This window comes from Colossoma macropomum, unplaced genomic scaffold, assembly GCF_904425465.1.
Source record: "Colossoma macropomum unplaced genomic scaffold, Colossoma_macropomum, whole genome shotgun sequence".
Classification (NCBI taxonomy): domain Eukaryota; kingdom Metazoa; phylum Chordata; class Actinopteri; order Characiformes; family Serrasalmidae; genus Colossoma; species Colossoma macropomum.
In genome coordinates, this window is record NW_023494802.1 from 29,372,969 (window position 1) to 29,395,520 (window position 22,552).

At 39.6% G+C, this 22,552-nt stretch overlaps 3 protein-coding genes across 3 annotated transcripts; all 3 read left to right on the top strand.

Annotated features, from left to right (window-relative positions):
- Window positions 1–5,741: 5,741 nt before the first annotated feature.
- LOC118822386 (C-C chemokine receptor type 2-like) lies at window positions 5,742–19,457 on the top strand. The gene is made up of 3 exons (XM_036591411.1): window positions 5,742–5,745; window positions 5,996–6,517; window positions 19,361–19,457. The coding sequence occupies exons 1-3, from the start codon at window positions 5,742–5,744 to the stop codon at window positions 19,423–19,425; spliced, it is 591 nt and encodes a 196-aa protein (XP_036447304.1). The 3' UTR covers window positions 19,426–19,457.
- On the top strand, window positions 8,558–9,806 carry LOC118821953 (chemokine XC receptor 1-like). The gene is made up of 2 exons (XM_036590657.1): window positions 8,558–8,561; window positions 8,812–9,806. The coding sequence occupies exons 1-2, from the start codon at window positions 8,558–8,560 to the stop codon at window positions 9,804–9,806; spliced, it is 999 nt and encodes a 332-aa protein (XP_036446550.1).
- A 1,712-nt stretch (window positions 19,458–21,169) lies between the features above and the next one.
- Window positions 21,170–22,552, top strand: LOC118822387 (chemokine XC receptor 1-like). Its single transcript, XM_036591412.1, has 2 exons — window positions 21,170–21,271; window positions 21,510–22,552. Exons 1-2 carry the CDS (start codon window positions 21,268–21,270, stop codon window positions 22,550–22,552), a joined length of 1,047 nt encoding a protein of 348 aa, XP_036447305.1. The 5' UTR covers window positions 21,170–21,267.

Consider the following 22,552-nt stretch of genomic DNA (forward strand, 5'->3'; position numbering starts at 1 on the left):
ATGGACCACAGTGGTTTGAACCATGTTAGTTGGAACCACCTCAGTTTGAACTGCAGTGGTCATGTTAATGGGATTTGCAGCCAATAAACTGCTCAGATTTCTATGAACAGTGATCTAACTAGTGCAGATAAAGTGGAACTTGCTGTATCATGAACGACTACCAAGATTGAGCTTTAATGAAACCTGTGAAAAGTAAAATTACCCAAAATACATATACAATTCTAGGCCACAACCTGGGCTACATAGATTTCGTTCTTGGTTTAATGACTTAAAATACATTTACTTTGCAAACAGATGTGCTTAATGTGTTAATCTATTTAATGTGGTATATTGATGTGAAAGCTGAGTGGCTCCCGGTTGCAAGTTCTTGAAATGTCTGTATAAATAAATATTAGATGTGTGTATGTATACATAGTATATTGTTCATTTTTTCACATATGAGGCAGCAAGTTATGCCATTTCAAACAATATAATTTGGGAAACCTTTTACTCAAAGATTTTACTACATTTCAAGCTACATTTGATAAATTAATATAACCTAATATTGTTTCAGATTTACTATTTCTTTCACTTCCTGTCTTCTGCCCAATGACCGCTGAGATAGGCTCCAGCACCCCCACGACCCAGAAGGATAAGCGGTTTAGAAAGTGTGTGTGTGTATTTCTTTTACTATTCAGTAACTGTCTTAAGCTTAAATATAAGCATTCTCTGTACTTCTCTTCTTGCATTTTTCCTTGCATTTCTCTGGGATCTTGTATTTTCTGAGTTCATCTTTTGCTGAGCTTTTGCTGTTTTTACTGGTCCTGTGCCACTCTCCTGTGAAATACATACAAACTCTTAGTTGGGTCTCATAAACTGCTGTCATTGCTTAGCTTCTGTAATGCTTTAATGACATTTAGAGTAAAAAAAGTAAAATACTAAAAACAAAATTAAAATAAATTCTTTAGTTTCAAGAAGCTGAGCACTAAAATCATTCGAAGAAAATGACTGTAAAGCATTTACTTTACATATTTGGATCATACATTAGTCTTTCTTCATATGGTCATATCAGAACTTTGAGTGTCATGTATCATAACTAGGGCTGAATTAGATTATGTAATTGAATTGTAAAAAAAACAGACATTTAATTGTGAAAATTAATACTTGATTGTGAAAAAAACAGTATTACCACGGCTGCCTGCCTCATGAGATGTCACGTAGGCCTGGGCTGCTGCACTGAATACACTGTCTGACAGACACAATATCACTTGCAACTTAACTCGGCTGCAGAGAGAGTGATTTGCATTCTGAGCAATCTGAACTCCCGTTTGGAAAAACTTCAGAGCAGAACTTAAAGGTCAGTAGATGGAAAAATTGTGGAACCTTGACAAGCTGTGTAAGTACAGTTAGCCTACCATTCCAGCACTAGCAACCTCTGAGCGCTCCAGAGTGAGTCCAAAATTAATGGGTTAAGATGGAGCATTTGAGCAAAATCATAGTTTATAAATGCTTAAACATTTTAAATATGAAAGAATACATTCATTCCCTGAACAGTATAAAACATCTTAACACCGCCTTTTCCTATATATCAAAAAACATGACTGCAAAACACCAGAAAGTGCCCACGAGCGAGTCCTCAATGAATGGGGGTGAATGGAGATAAATGGCTAAAAACGAGAAGTTTAAATAGTTTCTAGTCACTTGCCCAGAACTCTCCTTTAATTTTAGAAAGTAGAAGGATGTATTTCACTAAAAAAAGCAAAGAAAACTTACCTGCATATTTCCTTTTTTCTACAGCAAATGGGTTTGGGGCAGCAAGACGCTAACGTTACAGCTGCTGAGTGCTGATTGGTTGGCGAGAGGAGCCGCTCATTGGCTATTTGTGCTCACTGACGTCATGGATGTACATGATGCGTCGTCTTAAACTCCTACAACTCGAGTTTAAAAGCTCTTAAAAATATAACAGCAGTGTTTAAATGTTTTATGCTATTCAGTGTTCAGGAAATTAATGTACTCTTTTACATTAAAAATGTTTAAGAATTTATAAATTTGAATTAACTAAGATTTTTTAACCCATTAACATTGACATTTTAACCCATTCATTTTGGACTCTAGTGTTTGAGAAAGACAATACAGAGTGGTAATTTTCCTCTCTGGGCACATCTTGAAAACATGCACCCAAATCCAGTCAGTTCCTTTTTTATTGTATAATCCAAGTCAGTTCCTCCTTAGGTTTACTTTCCCCCTGATACAACACGGTCACGGGCGCACGCATTCACGCAGCAGTGAATGGAAAGCACAATGAGTGAAAAATACCTCAATTTATTAATAAAGTTGGTGACGATGTAAGATTTACACCTTTCTTGAACCTTTTTTACTTTCCGTAGTTGCAGTGTTGTTTGGTACTGGTTTCTGCTCAGTGAATGTGCGCGCTCCGTGGTTAATGAAGGGGAGTGTGAATTTGAGGGGCAGCTGAATCAGATGCGACTCTCTTGTTGTATTGATTTGTCCTCGTATGGACAGTATGCGCAAAAACGGATATTTGAATGGTTGGAACCTGAGCTTTTGTCATTGTGGTCATATCTGACAGCCCTAGTCACGAGACAGATGAGAAGCAAGTGTCACGTGATCAGTAGCTTGAGCAGTAGGGTGAGTGAGGCCAGACAGCAGTGCAGTCACCATGTCAGCTGTGTGGAGTTAGTAATACAGCAAACTTGATATCAGTTATAATAGTCTAGAGGTTGAGTGCCTTAAGATGCTGGAAAGGCTACTATTTTTATGTTAATTAAGTTATGGTCTACAATGCAACTCATTTTTTTGCAGTGTCATTGAGGTATAGGCTACATTGAGTGTTGAAACTTTTGCACAAAGTTGCACTTTAAATTTCCTTTTAAATGTTTGAATGGTGCTGACCAATCAAAATGCTCCTAAAAGTTTTGTGTGAAAATAGTTTAAATAAAAAGAAGCAGCAGTTTTGCATAACTGAGTCATGTTGTCTGCTGTGCAGTAATGGTATTTGTTTCACAGTTTGAGCATGATGTTATTTAGATGGGTAAGTTAAGCAAGGTGCATCCAGACAAATGTATTATCAACAGCTTAGTTGTTTAAGTGAGGGGAAAAAAGATGGTATCTAACTGGTATCGGTACAGCAGATATACAAGGTTGCAATAACGGTATCTGTATCTGACACAAAAAGTGGTATCTAGCCTCCCCTAAAAAACATTATTAGGCATCATTCACATACCGTTCTTAGGAATTTCTTCCCGCAGAGAAGAATACAAAGATTCTGACATTCACCAATGTTTTCTTATTTGGGGCTTGTTGTTAGGCAAGAACAGAAGCTACACAAAAAGGTGTGAACAATTCTACTGTTTAACAACATGTGGTGGTTTTTTAGGTTCTGTATGTCTAGTAAAATGAGCTCTGTGTACCCTGTGCCTTCAGTCACAGTGAACTTAGACTGACCCGTAAGATAACAACCAAATACTGTGTAGGATTTCTACAGGTATGATCTCAATAACCAATTATTTTTTTTAATGAATGTCTCTCTAGGCTGGAGACAAAGGGAACCCTTTGAAGTCATAATTTTAATGAGTGCATTCCAAAACTTAAATTTAAGTTTTTTTTTTTGTTTGGTTTTTTTTTGAGCTAATAGTTTAGAAAATGGCCAAGAAAAATGATACAGCTCCTTTCAGACAAAGTTGGACATGACCCAAAATGAATATGCTGATTAGGACTTAATGATAGCCAATAAGGTTGTGTAATTTGAGAATTAATGGTGCCCATAATATACAAAGATAAATAAAAATGGGAGGGGCAAAGGAGGAGAGCAGGTGAACCCCTCCTTTGCCCAGAGGTGTTTAAAAACGTATGTATCTCTTTGTATGTTTCAGTTCCTTCTCGAGAACTAAGATTAATGCTGTTTTTTCTTGTAGAGGGCTTAATCTTAACTAAACTTAGAAAGTGCCACTTATTGATGCTTTGTAATTATTCCATCATTTGAATGTGAATACAGACGACAGTAATGGGACAGCTACACATTACACCTACAGGAAATAGACATATCTACATAGGCATTAATATGGATTTAGTCCCCCCTTGCAGCTGTAACAGCTTCCACTCTTCTGAGAAGCTTTCTACAACATTTTGGAGTGTGTCTGTGGGAGTTTTTGCCCATTTATCCAGAAGAGCATTTGTGGGTTCCGACACTGATGTTGGACGAGAGGGTCTGGCTCACAATCTCCATTCTAGTTCATCCCAAAGGTGTTTGATGGGATGATCCTATGAATAGCACAACGGTTTTAATGCAGCACAGTGGCATTAATGCAGAATCCAGTTGATCTGTGTGGTCATGTATGTGTATAAGGAATATTTTATTGGCTCTTCTAATTAGATTTGTAAACTAGAACTGCCTCTTTATAAAATAAATGTGGTTTGAAATTCTGTTGATCTTATAAATGATATGTTCTGTGCATAATAATGCATCAGCTGTGAGTATTGTAATTGGTAGCCTGAATTTTTTGGTGAAATTTCTTTGTTCTACAGGAAGGATATAAGTAGTGTACAGAACAGTGTTGTAAATCGGACTCATGACCGCACCTGCACTTAAAGTCAGTCACACCATTTTGCGCTTGTGTTTGTGATGAGTGGCTGCTTATTCCTCACATACATGTTGGCTGGAGGTGGTCCACGGCACAGTGGATAATCCATATATTACAAAGCAGCATCACAGTGGTCAGCAGAGCATTTCATTAAGTTCAATTTGATAAACTTTTGATGTTGCCAGCTGTCGTAAAATAAATCGACTTATTTGGGCCCCACAGATGCCAAACATTTCACTGTTGAAATCCAACTGCACCAAGTAGGCCTACACTAAAAGAGTATAGAGACTGACTTTTCCACCTTAAACAAACAATATACACTGCTAAAACTCTCCTCTAATAACCATTCATTTTTGCAAAATGACGCTGTCACCAAGCCAAAGTTGTGAAGTTAGGCGTGGTGAAGTTTTTTTTTTTAAAAGCAACATGTAAACGTGGCTGTCTTTAATCACCAGAGGCCACAATACACAATACAGCTGTTAGGAAATTTGTTTTAGGCTCCAACACATGAAGAATCTACAGTGAGAGCAGCATTCGACCTTGATCATCGTGTGCACCACCAGCAAAACAGCAAAAGAAATGTTTTGGTAGTACAACAATGTTTCAGTTTAATTTTATTTAAAAATATTACAAAATGATTCTATTTTTAAATAAACATTATGTATATTATTACTGAAACAATTAAATAGCTCTATCAATAGCCGAATATCGAGAGTAAAAAATCCAACTAAAAACATAAATGACATTCAAGGGGCTTTCCAAAAACATCCCAGCATAGTGCCGAGGAGGTTGTCTGGAGGTACCAGAAAAACGTCCTCTGTAAACATTTTTCTGTAAACTACCAAAAGAAAAAAAAGACTGATGATCTCACTGTTTTAAGTTTCTGTAAGAGAAAATGCATGAGACATGCAGTATAAGACTTGGGGGAGGGGACTTTCAAGTATATTTAACAGGATTGTTCTGAATTGTTCACTTCAGCCTTGTTGACAGAAAAAGCTGCTTATCTATTTGTATCTTATTTATATTTTCATCTGTTTTAAACCATCAGATTTCTTTTAAATCTATAAGAATACATACTTATTTTACAATTATTCACTTTAGAGGAAGTCATGTACGTTTTTGGAGGTCTGAGATAAAGCATAACAATAACAGGACAAAAAAATGGGTACGTGAAGGCATTTTTCAAATGTTACATCTAGCTTGGTCACTACTGTTTTTTATTTCTTGGATTTAAAGCTAATCATTATTCAAAGCACTGTACTGTATAAATTTATTGACTTAATGTATTTATGATCATTTTCTTCAGACCAATAAATTCCTTTCTTTATGTGTTATCAAATAATACACCATGGAAACAGATGCAGCGCTGGACAAGGCTGAGTACTGATCTGTTCTTTACTGTCTTTTCTTTCCAGAAAGTGATCCTCTGTACGAGTACAGTGACGATTATGATGAAATATGTCACAAAGAAACTGTGGCCAAAGTTGGATCCATTGCAGTTCCTTTGTTCTTTTCCATTGTGGTCGTCTTCAGTCTCATTGGTAACATACTGGTTCTTGTCATTCTTGGCCTCTACGAGAACCTCAGATCACTGACCAACATCTTCATCCTCAACTTGGCTGTCTCTGACCTGATGTTCACTCTGGGACTTCCATTTTGGTCCTCTTACTACATCTGGGCCTGGACCTTTGGTGATGCAGTGTGCAAAGGGGTCAATTTCGTCTTCTCAGCTGGATATTACAGTAGCATTGTGTTCCAGATGCTGATGACCATTCAGCGCTATGCAGCAGTGGTCTATCCTTTGTCTAAATGGGAGGGAGGACAGAGGTTTGCAGTTGTTTCCATCGTTGCCTGGATGGTGAGCTTTTTAGCAGCAATACCAGCCGTGCTGTACAGTGAAGTCATGTCTGACCCAGAAGACCCTAACAAACTTTACTGTGAGTATAACAGCATTAAAACCACTGTTGCCGTTACATATGAACAGAACATTTTTTTTGTAAGTGCTTTTCTAGTAATGGGTTTTTGCTACATCCGAATTCTTCAGACTGTCCTTAAATCCCAAACAAGGAAAAGACACAGGACTATAAGACTCATCTTCTGCATCGTGGCGGTCTTCTTTATCGGCTGGGCTCCTTATAACATTGTGATATTTCTACAGACCTTCACTTACCATCAGATTGACCCTTTTATGGAATGTTATGTCACTGATAATTTAGAATATGCAGATTATGCCTGCAGACTGTTCGCTTTTTCCCACTGCTGTCTCAATCCAGTGTTTTATGTTTTTGTTGGTGTAAAATTCCGAAATCATTTGAAGATGATTGTACAAAAACTTTTCCATGGGCAAAGCAACATGGACCTCCAACGGCCATGAATAGCAGCAGTAATGACGATTTTAAGGGAGCTGGACAGCTACCAATCCAACTGGAAGGCTGGAACTTTGAGAAAACCTCTGAAAACAATGAGAAATGTCAGCTAGTTTCTTGCAAGGCTTTTTGTACATAAATAATATTGTGTAGAAATATTTGGCTTAGAGCCCTGTGATGGACTGGTGACCTGTCCAGGGTGTATCCTGCCTTCTGCCCAATGACAGCTGGGATAGACTCCAGCACCCCACTGTGACCCAGAAGGATAAGCGGATAGAGGATGTGTGTGTGTGTGTGTGTGTGTATTTGGCTTAGAGAAAAAAGAATGATAAAACCTATAATAATCTCTAAAGTACGCTACATAATAAAATGACTCATGAGAACTTTATGTTGTAGCTGTATATACTGCATACATTTTCTTTTTCTTGTGGGCATCTTTACTTCTTAAGACTCTGACACTTCAGACTACAGGAGATAAGATCACTTAGAACATATGGCCCGCATAAATGTTGGCTGGAGGTGGTCCACGGCACAATGGATAATCCATATATTACAAAGCAGCACCACAGTGGTCAGCAGAGCATTTCATTAAGTTCAATTTGATAAATTTTTGATGTTGCCAGCTGTCATAAAATAAATCGACTTATTTGGGCCCCGCAGATGCCAAACATTTCACTGTTGAAATCCAACTGCACCAAGTAGGCCTACTGTACAACAAACACTTAAAGAGTGTAGAGACTGACTTTTCCACCTTAAACAAACAATATACACTGCTAAAACTCTCCTCTAATACCCTTCATTTTTGCAAAATGACGCTGTCACCAAGCCAAAGTTTGCGCGGTGTCATGCCACTGTCTGTCTCATACTGCTATAAGGCGAGTAGAAGCTTTTTTTTTCTTTAACGGCAACATGTAAACGTGGCTGTCTTTAATCACCAGAGGCCACAATACAAAAACTACTGTTAGGAAATTTGTTTTAGGCTCCAACACATGAAGAATCTACAGTGAGAGCAGCATTCGACCTTCATGTTTTGGTAGTACAACAATGTTTGTGTTTAATTTTACTCAGAAATATTACAAAATGTTTCTATTTTTAAATAAACATTATGTATTTTATTACTGAAACAATTAAAGTAGCTCTATCAATAGCTGAATATCGAGAGTAAAAAAATCCAATTAAAAACATAAATGACATTCAAGGGGCTTTCCAAAAGCATCCCAGCACAGTGCCGAGGAGGTTGTCTGGAGGTACCAGAAGAACGTCCTCTATAAACTTTTTATGACCCTACCAAAAGAAAAGAAAAAAAAGACTGATGATCTCACTGTTTTAAGTTCCTGTAAGAGAAAATGCATGAGACATGCAGTATAAGACTTGGGGGAGGGGACTTTCAAGTATATGAACAGGATTGTTCTGAATTATTCACTTCAGCCTTGTTGACAGAAAAAGCTGCTTATCTGTTTGTATCTTATTTATATTTTCATCTGTTTTAAACCATCAGATTTCTTTTAAATCTATAAGAATACATACTTATTTTACAATTATTCACTTTAGAGGAAGTCATGTATGTTTTTGGAGGTCTGAGATAAAGCATAACAATAACAGGACAAAAAAATGGGTACGTGAAGGCATTTTTCAAATGTTACATCTAGCTTGGTCACTACTGTTTTTTATTTCTTGGATTTAAAGCTAATCATTATTCAAAGCACTGTATTGTATAAATTTATTGACTTAATGTATTTATGATCATTTTCTTCAGACCAATAAATTTCTTTCTTTATGTGTTATCAAATAATACACCATGGAAACAGATGCAGCGCTGGGCAAGGCTGAGTACTGATCTGTTCTTTACTGTCTTTTCTTTCCAGAAAGTGATCCTCCATACGAGTACAGTGACGATTATGATGAAATATGTCACAAAGAAACTGTGGCCAAAGTTGGATCCATTGCAGTTCCTTTATTCTTTTCCATTGTGGTCCTCCTCAGTCTCATTGGTAACATACTGGTTCTTGTCATTCTTGGCCTCTACGAGACCCTCAGATCACTGACCAACATCTTCATCCTCAACTTGGCTGTCTCTGACCTGATGTTCACTCTGGGACTTCCATTTTGGTCCTCTTACTACATCTGGGGCTGGACCTTTGGTGATGCAGTGTGCAAAGGGGTCAATTTTGTCTTCTCAGCTGGATATTACAGTAGCATTGTGTTCCTGATGCTGATGACCATTCAGCGCTATGCAGCAGTGGTCTATCCTTTGTCTAAATGGAAGGGAGGACAGAGGTTTGCAGTTGTTCCCATCGTTGCCTGGATGGTGAGCTTTTTAGCAGCAATACCAGCCGTGCTGTACAGTGAAGTCATGTCTGACCCAGAAAACCCTAACAAACTTTACTGTGAGTATAACAGCATGAAAACCACTGTTGCCGTTACATATGAACAGAACGTCATTTTTGTAAGTGCTTTTCTAGTAATGGGTTTTTGCTACTTAAGAATTCTTCAGACTGTCCTCAAGTCCCCAGCAAGGAAAAGACACAGGACTATAAGACTCATCTTCTGCATCGTGGTGGTCTTCTTTATCGGCTGGGCTCCTTATAACATTGTGATATTTCTGCAGACCTTCACTTACCATCAGATTGACCCTTTCACAGAATGTTATGTCACCGATAATTTAGAATATGCAGATTATGCCTGCAGACTGTTTGCTTTTTCCCACTGCTGTCTCAATCCAGTGTTTTATGTTTTTGTTGGTGTAAAATTCCAAAATCATTTGAAGATGATTATACAAAAACTTTTCCATGGGCAAAGCAACATGGACCTCCAACGGCCGCGAAAAGCAGCTCAGAGTTCTCAGGGCTCCATGTACTGATACAGAGACAACCACTGTCAGACTCTTTGCACATATATAAGTGTCTAAGTAAATGTTAGAAATGATCTGAAATGTATTTTTACTTTTAGTGCAATAAATCAATAAGCTCATGTTACAGCAGTAATGACAGCTACAAATCAAACTGGAAGGTTGGAACCTCTGAAAACAATGATAAATGTCAGCTAGTTTCTTGCAATGCTTTTTGTAAATAAATAATTTTGTGCAAAAATATGTGGCTTAGAGAAAACAGGATAATAAAACCTATAATAATCTCTAAAATACGCTACATAGTAAAATGACTCATGAAAACTTTATGTTGTAGCTGTATATACTGCATACATTTTCTTTTTCTTGTGGGCATCTTTACTTCTTAAGACACTGACACTTCAGACCACAGGAGATCAGGTCACTTAGAACATTAGAGAAGTACCAAACCACAGTGGATGACAATAGCTTTCATCTGACATGAGTCAAGAATGCATACCTTATTTACCCCACCCTAAGGGTTCTAATACACGTAAGAACACAGTTCTAGTAAGTAAGTAAGTAAGTAAAGTTTATTTATATAGCGCTTTTTACAACAGGTGTTGTCACAAAGCAGCTTTACAAGGAAATGAGCATTACAAAAAGAAGTCCGGGTCCGAGCCCCCATGAGCAAGCCAGTGGCGACAGTGGCAAGGAAAAACTCCCTAAGAGAAACTGGAAGAAACCTTGAGAGGAACCAGGACTCAGAAGGGGAACCCATCCTCCTCTGGTCGACACCGGATAGTAAACATTGTTAGTATAAAGTATTATAGTACAAAAAACAGGGTAAAACGTGAAGGAAACAATTAATTTGAATAGTTCAGTTCATGCAGCAGAAGCAGCAGCATCAGTGGGGTCAGGTTGTGAGGGTGAGGTTTGCACGGTGAGCAGTGGCACCCGATCAAGGCAGCAGAGGCAGCAGCATCAGCAGCAGGATGGGCAGCTGTTCAACTCGGCAAAAGTAAGAGAGGAAAAACACAGTCAATGGGTGATTGATTAATTTGAATTAGTTTGAATGATTGATTGGTTCAAGTGAATAATTTTGAATAGTTCATGCAGCAACAGCAGTAGTATCAGTGGGGTCAGGTTGTGAGGGTGAGGTTTGCACGGCGTTGAACAGCAGGAGGCTCAATGTTGGTAACCCGGTCCAGAGGGCTGGCGAGCAGTGGCACCCGATCGAGGCAGAAAAGGCAGCAGCATCAGAACGCACAGGATGGGCAGCTGTTCAACTCGGCGAAGAAAAGAAAGGAAAACACACAGAGAGGAAAACACACAGAGTTAGTTCTGTAATGGGTGACCGATCACAAATTACAGTGTTAGCAGAGACTCTGGCAGGTATAGAACTAACAGGGAAAACTAATTACCAAAGGCTTGAATATACAAGTAGGTTTTTAGCCTAGACTTAAAGACTGAGGCTGTGTCTGAGTCCCGAACATTAACAGGAAGACTATTCCAAAGCTGGGGGGCTTTGTATGAGAAAGCTCTCCCCCCTGACGTAACTTTATTAATTCTGGGTACTAATAGTAAGCCAGCACCTTGTGATCTAAGTAGGCGGGATGGTTCATAGTGAGAGAGAAGTTCACTCAGGTACAGCGGGGCGAGTCCGTTTAGTGCTTTATAAGTCAGCAAGAGAATTTTATAATCAATCCGAAATTTTACTGGCAACCAGTGTAAGGCTGATAAAACTGGGCTGATATGGTCAAACTTTCTGGTTCTAGTAAGAACTCTGGCTGCAGCGTTCTGGACTAGCTGAAGCTTGTTAATGCTTTTGCTGGGACATCCAGCCAGCAGGGCATTACAGTAATCTAGCCTTGAGGTAATAAATGCATGAACTAACTTTTCTGCATCCTGTAGAGATAATGCATTTCTCAATTTAGCAATATTGCGAAGATGCAGGAAGGCTGTTCTAGTAATATTAGTTATATGTGTGTCGAAGGACAGATCAGGGTCTATAATGACACCAAGGTTTTTTACATATGAGCTTGATGCAACTGAGAAATTGTTAAGTTTAAGTGTTAAATTAGACAGTTTGTTTCTAGCTGCTTTTGGACCAAGAAGCAGAACCTCTGTTTTATCTGAGTTTAGAAGGAGAAAGTTACTCGACATCCAGTCCTTTATGTCTTGTATACAGTCTTCAATCTTGCTAAGTTTAATTCTATCATCTGGGTCGCTTGCTAAATATAATTCTATACACCATCATCCCTTGTACTCAATAGCAATGATACAATATGAAAAAGCAGCTAATAAGCAATAAGAGCTGGCAATTTATAGAAATATGAGTGAAGCGATGAGCTGAAAAGGAGCACTGCTGCTATGGCCTACAGACTGCAGCAAAGGATGATGGTGCTTAAGTTACTTAATTGATATCATTCGTTTTGTTTGTTTAATGAAATATTTGTTCCTAGTCAAGATTGAGTGTTGTGTGTTCTGTACTACTTTGTGTGTCATGTCAAATTCTCTAGTCGGCAGCATGTCCAACTTCAGTTCTAAGCTGGATTTACCTATGACAGAAATGAATGAGATTTTTGAATATCTACATTTTGATACAATATTTTGTCCTGCATACACTTTTCCATTAATGTGACTGGATCCTCTGAATTTTGGGATTATTAAGAGATAAATATGAACATTGCCACATCCACGGTAACGGTGATCTAACACTCCTGCACATTGAAAAGACTTTGCATGAAAATAAGTCTACTATTAACCCTTGTGTGGTCTGTAGGACCCACCATATTATTGTTTTTTAAATCAATAAAACCAATTTATGAGAAAAATGTAAATATCAAAAGTGGCCAGCGTAGGGTTCTCCTTTAGCAGCTGTAGCCAGTCAGACCAGTAGCAGACTGTCCATGTTGTCCACCCTCACACACACGCACACATATACAAACACATACACACACACTATAACAGCAGGCCATGTAGGAGGAGAACAGAGTGAAGGGACACAGCACCTCCACACTTTTATTCCCCGCAGGTTCACCCCAACACCACATGTGTAATATAAATGTGTGAACAGTGTGATGTCATTGAAAATGTGTTGTTTTATATGTTCTTCACAGAAAATGAGCAAAGGCCAAGAATTCGGAGGTTGAAATAATAATAAATCGCACATTTTTTCTTTTGGTAAACATTGAAAATGGGTCCCACAGACACAAACACCACACAAGGGTTAAACTTCAACACCAGCTACTCCTAATGTACTCTGCTACTGCCTAAGCAACTTGACTAGCACACTCGACAGAGATCGCTGGTTTCTGTGGGGTATTTTGGGGAGGTTTCCAGTTTTATGATATCAGTTCAGCAGTGTTACCTGTGTGTAGTAAAATTTATATTTCGACTCCTTAACAACCACATAATTGAGATCCAGTGACATTCAGTGAAAAGATGTGATAAAACACATCGTGTTTAGAACCTTTTCTTAAATACAGAGTATAGTAACAGCAAATTTGGAAAATCATATTCATTTTTATCATAGATAAATTCAGCTTAGACCCAGAGTTTCTAATATGGGCATGAGGCTGACAACAGAATGACGAAACAACCGTAGTGGTCTATAAAGCCAAATAAAAAAAAAAAAGATTTTGAGTGCTCAATCATGATGCAAATGACACACATCATCTGTATTTGTTTATTTGTAAGGAGCTGCACTGACCCCTCATCTGTTTCTTAGTCATTTCATTCCTGGTCTACAAACACTTTTTTTGTTTTATATTTAAAGGGTCACATTCGGCCTTTTTTAAGTACTTTATTTTTTCCCCTGAAGCCATACTTATGCTATGTTTGTGGGTTTGCAGAGTTTCCCATACATAGATTATACTTTGGTCATGCACCATAGTATCTGGACACTTGCTCACATATATTTCAACCCATTAAATTTTTCTTTATCATTTTTATTACTTTGTTTAAAAAAGCAATATGGTCTGAAGTTTAATATTATGAGATATTAAGTCATTATTTTTAAAATAGTAAGTAAATATAAAAAAGTAATAATTTCGACTTGTATCATAGTTTTGACTAAACTATAATATTTTGGCATACTGCTGTTCCGTCTCTACCTGGCAGTTATTTAACACACCTTTTCTGTTACACAACTCAAATATACACAGTGAAAATAAATAATGAATGGCTTTCTGTGCTTCTTCTTACAGAGAAACACTTTCTTTTGGCTAATCATCTATTAGAACGACAATGCTCCACTACTGTCAGAAATGAAAGTTTTGTCTCTTGCACTTTGGCCACAGTAATTCTGGGTCAATTTGTTTTGAGTATCTTTCAGCAAGGTCACAACAACACAGCACAATCGTAAGTGTTGAATTATCTCTTTTTCCAAAGTTCATTAGGGTCCAGTTTCACTTCTGGGTGGTCTGTTCTACATGTTTGGCTTATTCACATAAATAAAGTCTTATTTAACAAACAGCAAGCACAACATTTTACATAAGCTTCAGTTTCAAGGGTAGAGTTGATGTTTATATAGCTTCTGTGGCTTTAATTACTGGTTCACAGGACAAGATAACTTTCAACTGATAAAGAGCTGCCTGGCAATTACTAGTCCAATTAAAACTAACTACTTTTTTAAATAAATTAGTTAGAGGCCCAGTAAGAACTGCAAAGTCTGGCACAAACTTCGAACAGAAGCCACAGATAGATAGACGGATATATACCATTCCTTGGCCAACCTGATGACCTAGGTAGGTTACTTGGCCCCTACCAATTTTACACTTGGACAGAATTGCTATTACATTCACCCTTTGTGACTATTAAAACAGCAGAAACCATATTCAGAGCACTCTGGAAAGTAGCAGGAACATTTTTCATGCCGACGAGAAGAACTCGGCAATGGTAAAGCCCATCCAGCGTCACAAAAGCAGAGACCTCCTGAGCCTTTTTCAGGGTACTGGGCAGAAAACGGTTTTGTCATAGTTTTCAGGGTATATTATATGCGGTATATAATTTGCGGATGAAGTAATCTGATAAATCCCCAGTTTACACGTTGCTTCCTGAAACAGCCCAGCTACAAAATTAGAGCACCGATCTGACTGTGCCTCTTTCGGCAGCCCAAAATGTGAAAAAACGTAATCAACCCACCTATGATAGTCCTAGCTTGAATATTCCTCAAAGGCACTGCCTCTGTGAAGAAGTATTAACATCCATAATGAAAAAGGCTGTTCCACTACAGGGAGAGGGCTTAAAGGAGCCACCGGAATCTTCTGATTTGGCTTCCCCACCACTTGGCATGTGTGACATGAACAGCAAAAGCAACCACACCTTATGTAATTAAGGACAATAAAAATGCTTCAAAGTTTTAGCCTGAGTTTTATGTATACCTACATGTCCTGCCATTGGCAACACATGAGCCCTGTGCAACACCTCCACATGAAAGTAAACAGGCAAAACAACCTGATTCATGACTCTCCAATCCTCAATAGCTGGTGCATCTGGAGCTCTCTATTTATGCATTAAAATGTCACTGTATATTTCACCCTTCAGCCCTGACTCTCTTCAACAGAAACAGCCATCTTCCTAAAAGAAGCCAACATAGGATACTTTTTTTCTGCTCCTCAATAAGAGGAGGCCAACTAAACTGCTTGTGATCCATACCTCCTAACAACTCTGAGAAAAAGGTCTGCCAGCTCTACATTAAATTACGTCATATGATACCTTTGGCCTTGCTTTCCCTTTCACAACTGGGAATGAGTTACCACACAAGCAGAAAAACCTCAGGATGCTCTTTCTGGAGAGCCAGAGTTTTAGGGCTGCTACAAGGTATCACCACAGGTGTTACATAGACCTGGTCACCTGCTAAGTCATTGCCTAGCAAAAAATTAACTCCTCTACTGCCAATGAAAGTACTATTCCTGCAGTCACATAACCCATGATTAACTCAGACCTCAGAAACACAGTGACTCTCCAGCTGCTGTTTTACTTCACTCAAACTCCAGCCTTGCCAAATCTATTTGTTGCTCCTCTTGCTCCTTCCTTAAAGCCATTTCTCCTTTACGTCTAGCTTCCTCCACTACCATTTCCCTGTCATACTGAATATTCAGTCTTTAATGCTAACTGACCCTGTTTTACCAAAAACACAGCCTATACAAGAGCCACTAGTTCCCAATATGACAACCACCAACACTAAACATTACATATACAATCCCTAGATGAGCTACCCAACTGTTACGACCCAAAACTCTTTAACCCCTACTCACTAAATTCCCTTTTTCACTGATCTTACTGTCTAAACTAACCAAGAAATGGTTAAGGGGACAGGGCTGAACTTTACTGACCCTAAGTGAAGCAAAGGATGTGAGTGTAACCTAATGTAATGCATTTAATCAAATCTACTGGCTGGGAAACCCACCTGGAGAGACACAAACTCAGGCCCCAAGCTTGGTGTGTCGTCATCGTGACTCAGTTCAGGTTTGATATTAAAATAAAAGGGTGGGGGGGCAATCCTAAAGTAGGTAAAACCAAGCAAAAATCCACAAAGACGAAGAGATGAAGAATCACTGGTCAAAACCTGCGCGCTACCTGGCATCTGACGACGGTTTGTGACATCGCCTGCTCTGCTTCCGGAAAACATCTACATAGTGTTTTGTAGCCAGCGCCTCCCTGTGGTTCTGGCTTGAAATATCAGTCACTGTCCCTAGGGTTTTCCAACACCTGCCAATGCTCACTTCGCAGGTCCAGCAAACTGAACCCTGCAGAGACGTCGGGCCAGTCCAAGGCACCATCAGTGCGCAGGAGTGGATATGAGTCAGGCTTAGTTATAGCATTGAGCCGCTGGTAGTCCACGCAAAACTGCCAACTTTTGTCCTTTTTCTTTGCTAGGACCACCAGTGCTGTCCAAGGGCTACTCGACATCTCGATAACCGCTGCTGCTGCCATCTCCTTTATTTTCTGTTCAGCAGCCCATTTCTTTACTAATGGGAGCTGATGGGAATGGAGCCGAATTGGCCCATGTACAATCCGTCTCTGTAGCTGGGAAACAGGGTAATTTAGTGACTAGGAGTTAAGGAGTATTGGGTTTTAGCAGTTGGGTAGCTCGTCCAGGGATTATGTATGTAATAGTTAGTGTTGGTGGTTGTTGTACTGGGAACTCTTGGCTCTTGTATGGGCTGTGTGGTTTGTACAACAACTGAAAAATTCCCACAATCAGCTAAAACTAACGCACTCTGGTGCCATAACTCATGCACCACTTCCACTGTAGTGAAAACTTCTGCTGTACTCACTGGTGCTGTCCTCTACACTGTCCATTGTGCCATTGATGAAGATGGAAGTGCTGCTCATGTGTGCCACCCACAACCCTTGAGGATCAGTTCAAAGTCTCTAGCACTGCATGTTCAGCTCCTCTAGTGCCAATGACTTCACCCACAAAAAGTTGTGGTTCTCTTGCCATGACATCACACCCAGCCCCTGAGCTTCTGTCCAAGGACACTAGCGCTGCATGTTCATCTCCTTTAGTGCCAATGATTCCCCTCATGTGGAATGAAGTCTTTGCTGCTAGGGAGCTTCGACCCTCCACCTAGATTTCACTGCTGAATTCTGTTCGCCAGTCTCCTCGTCTCCACTCCAGACTCAGTGTAGCTTTCGCGAGGTCAATCATGACTTCTGTCACCACCAGGAAGTCAAGTATGCAGCCTTCTTGTACAGGTGCAAGCCAGAATTCGTGCACCCAGTTTAGACATCTCAGGATGACCGGAAGCCGCTTTCTTCCTCTCGTGTTGACTCAGCTGCTGGTAAGAGAGCCGAGCTGGACTGTGGCAGCCTCGCAGTCGTCTGGTGTATATCTTCCAGTGTGGGAAGGCACCTCTGGTCACAGCAGGGAGATTGTCAGGCCTGTGTTAGTGAGCACAGTGAGCCATTCACGATTGATGCAGCACTCCATCTAAAGCCCTGTCTAGCCGCAATGTTGAGCCATTCGCACTTGCACGAAACAGGGTTCCCAGACACCTTCACCATAGCTTGGCAGTCGAATATGCATTGGTCGTGCCCCACCATGTCCCAGATGGATGCTGCCATCCCTGTCCTCTCTGCCCCTGGCTGCCGCCGTGCTGTATCTTTCATCGTCTTTGCCGGCCACCATTGCGCCGCTTTCTTCCTCAATCAACTGGTGTTTTTTCTCTGCCGCTCGCTTGTAAGTTCACTGAAGTGCCACTCAACTTCTAGCCACTCGACAGCGCTCTCTAACTTCTGACACCTAAATGTAGCACATTGGCAAAAAGAAGATGCGGAAGAGAACATGATCTCTGCTACGAGAAGTGCTCTTGATTAACACCAGCAGAAAAGGCACATAACATAGCTGAGGATAACAGGAAAGGTCACTACTAGCCATAGACCACTGTAGTCATGTCATCATTTTATAGTCAGCACCATGCTCTTATGCCCATATTAGGAACTCCAGGCCCATTTCTCTATGACCAGAATGAAAAAATCGACCCTATCGCACCCTGTGTTAAATAAAAATGTTCAGAACTCGATACGTTTTCTCCTGTGAACATTCTTCTCTCGTATACCACTGGATCCTCCGAATTACGAGGTCATTAAAGAGTTGAAATATGAATATTGCTACATTTAAAGCTACTTACTTTTACTAAAAGCTACTGCGCAATGAATTCACGTCATTAGACTGGCAGTCTCCTTAAGCTGGTTTTGGCAGTGTACATTTCCATTTACAGACTGAGGGCAGATGAGTATTTTTGATAAGGAGTTTTAGCCTATCAAAATATCCTACATGGAGATTTTATTTACGGGTATACCTGTAAATATGCGCTTCGATAGAACATTTCGATAAGGTAGCACAGCTCGCCAGAGCACAGCCACAGCCTGCCTTAGTTTCGTTTAGCTTAGTGACATCAAATTGATGCGCAGTAGCTTTAGCTCGCATGTAGCAATATTAGCATTATAGCTCTCTAATGACCTTGTAATTCGGAGGATCCAGTGGTATTCGGGAGAAAAATGTACACAGAACAAAACGTATCGGGTTCTGAACATTATTATTTAACACAGAGGGCGATAGAGCTGATTTTTCAGAAACCCTATTCTTTCTGGCCATAGAGAAAAATGGCCATACAAATACAGAATGACGCACGACTACAGTGATCTATAGCTCTTCCCTCTATAGTAGATGCAAAGCCACTCTAACTAACCCCAATGCCCAACACAAAATAACATAACATAGACACACCTTTAGCTAATGAACAGCGACATTATAACAACTAACAACATTAAATAAGAGCATTTAACATCCCTTTAGCGAAGGGAGCAGGGCACAAGGCGCAGCTCTGCATACTGAGCTCCCTTCCTGAAACTGGTGCCAGTGGAAGCCACCACAATAGTAATGTGTTTAAGAGCTCCACAGAGCATAAAGCCATGTTTTTTTGTTTTTTTTTTAACAATAACAAAACTTTGGTTTAGCAGCTCACACTACTACATTCTGTTTGGTTGATGTTCAAAATAATCATGTCTTGCAATGTGACACTTCCCTAAAGAGATGATCAGTGCTCTTTAATGGTGGTGATGCATGCATGTGACAGGTTGGAGTTACAGAAAAGAACTACAGGTGGACATTACTGCACCAGAGGGGGCGCAGGAGCAGTGAAGCTTGAGGAATCCATACCAATCCATTAAATCAATTCCTAAGGTGAGGCCGAGCTGACTCTTGCTGAAATGGAACTTGAATGGCCATATAGCACAAAATAATTATATATGCTGATCAAGAGGGCACTTGTACAGTGTAAGGGCAAAAAGGCAGGGGCTCAAGCCCCACTAAGCACTGTCTTTGCTCGTTCCTGGAGGTCATCATGGAGGAAAACGCTTCCCATTAAGCTTCAGATAGTTGCCAATCAAGCTGGAAGATTTAAATGTCAGAAACCTTGCTGTCTGCATCTTTGAGATGTCAAAAGTCTGTCTTCCAATCTTTATTTTCTTTTTAATGTGTACTCCACATTCATATTAGTCTAAATACATTGTGTGGCTTCAGAACATTCGATAGCAGCTCAAGGCTGTTAGCTGAACAGAAAAAGTCATGCTGCAGCCTTCCACACACAAGTTTCTGAGCAGAATTCAAGCATATTTATTTTCTCCAGTTTACTTCAGCTACAGGGTAGAAAGGGTTTCTGGAGAAAGTCAGCGTTGGTGGCTGGAAAACAAGCTCACACTGAGCACTGGTGACACAGGAAAGTAGGACGACGTAGGAAAGCAGCCTGCCCCCTGCCCCCAACACACTGCCCCCTAGAGCGATATGGCAAAAGTGTAATATCACAATACTTTTGAGAAGTTTTCATGATACATGACATTTCATGATACTTATGTTTTTCTGACATCTAACAAGTTGGAACAGACAAAATAGTGGCAAATTTAAAAATACTACATAAAACAATGAATACAATGAGTTTTCTTCAACATTCTCATACTGTGCTGTATAAAATCCATTTAAATGTGACTGCTGCTCTCTTTGTAATCAAACATGCAGTTAAGAAATGTGCTGATGATATCCACAGTATTCTCAGAGAGGTATACAGTGACATAATTTATCACAATGCCAAGCCCTTCTGCCCCCCAAAACCAAACAGCAGCAGCTATGGAGCATACAGTATAATGCACATAATCTTGCAAGCCTACTCCTAGGGCTGTCACAATCATGCTGACGTTTATCATGTAAAAAATTGCGAATAATTATTTAATTGTCTTTTCTTGTTCATTGTTTGCAACAACTACAATACAAGCCTAAACTGCCTGACTAACCACCTTACTTGCTGGCTATATTTACTTAGTAGCAAACACTGGTTGTACTGTCATACAGTGCTATGCAATCACACAAACGTCTAAATATAAGTAAGCAAAGCTAAAAGAGTAAAAAAAAACTGTTTATACTTTACATTTATTTGCCTCTACCCACCATACTCAAAAGAATAATATGACTGAAATCTAACAACTGTGGAAAATGATTCCAGTCAGCTTAAAAAATTGGGACAATCTCAAATAATTGTGATCAAGCGATTATGTAATAATTGTGACAGGCCTACTCCCCATCTGAACTAAACCATGTCTCACATCACAATGTCCCACAGAACAAGTAGTACACTGTTCTCTGGACTGATGAGACAAAGTTAAACATCTTGATAAAAGTACGCAGCATTTTGTCAGGAGAAAACTAAATACTCCAAACCACCACTAAAACATCAACCCAAATATGAAGCATGGTGGAGGGAGGGTAATGGCATTTGTCTGCTCTGCCACCTGTACTGCAGACTTTCAAAAGAAGGTGTCAATTCTCTCACAGCGTTCAGTTCCTGTACGTGAGAGATAAAAGAGCATGAGAAATACATGAAGGTAACGGGGAGGGGATTTACAAGAACAGCGTACAGAACAGAGCTGTTTGGAATTGTTCAGCTCAGTCTTGCTACCTGTAGCTCATTTACATTCTGATCTGACCAAAGAAATGGGTATGTAAAGGCATTTTTCAAACCTTGAGTTAAGTAACTACTTTTTCATTTATTGGACTTAGAGCTAGTCATCATTCAAAGCATTGTACTGTAAATTTAGTAGATATGTATTTATGATTTTTCTTTTCTTCAGAACAAGTTCCTTTTTTCATGTGTTATCAAATAATACACTGCGGAAACAGATGTGACATTGGACAAGCTGAGTACTGATCTGTTCTTTACTGTCTTTTCTTTCCAGAAAGTGATCCTCCATATGTATACAGTGACGATTATGATGAAATATGTCACAAAGAAACTGTGGCCAAAGTTGGATCCATTGCAGTTCCTTTATTCTTTTCCATTGTGGTCCTTTTCAGTCTTGTTGGTAACATACTGGTTCTTGTCATTCTTGGCCTCTACGAGACCCTCAGATCACTGACCAACATCTTCATCCTCAACTTGGCTCTCTCTGACCTGATGTTCACTCTGGGACTTCCATTTTGGTCCTCTTACTACATCTGGGGCTGGACCTTTGGTGATGCAGTGTGCAAAGGGGTCAATTTTGTCTTCTCAGCTGGATATTACAGTAGCATTGTGTTCCTGATGCTGATGACCATTCAGCGCTATGCAGCAGTGGTCTATCCTTTGTCTAAATGGGAGGGAGGACAGAGGTTTGCAGTTGTTTCCATCGTTGCCTGGATGGTGAGCTTTTTAGCAGCAATACCAGCCGTACTGTACAGTGAAGTCATGTCTGACCCAGAAGACCCTAACAAACTTTACTGTGAGTATAACAGCATTAAAACCACTGTTGCCGTTACATATGAACAGAACGTCATTTTTGTAAGTGCTTTTCTAGTAATGGGTTTTTGCTACTTAAGAATTCTTCAGACTGTCCTTAAATCCCAAACAAGGAAAAGACACAGGACTATAAGACTCATCTTCTGCATTGTGGTGGTCTTCTTTATCGGCTGGGCTCCTTATAACATTGTGATATTTCTGCAGACCTTCACTTACCATCAGATTGACCCTTTTATGGAATGGTATGTCACCGATAATTTAGAATATGCAGATTATGCCTGCAGACTGCTCGCTTTTTCCCACTGCTGTCTCAACCCAGTGTTTTATGTTTTTGTTGGTGTAAAATTCCAAAATCATTTGAAGATGATTGTACAAAAACTTTTCCATGGGCAAAGCAACATGGACCTCCAACGGCCGCGAAAAGCAGCTCAGAGTTCACAGGGCTCCATGTATGGATACGGAGACAACCACTGTCAGACTCTTTGTACAAATATAAGTGTCTAA

Bases quoted from the DNA above. Each gene is read 5' to 3' on its own strand.
- LOC118822386 (XM_036591411.1), top strand. The intron at 6,518-19,360 runs GTGAGTATAACA...TGCATGTGACAG, and splicing joins AGACCCTAACAAACTTTACT to GTTGGAGTTACAGAAAAGAA.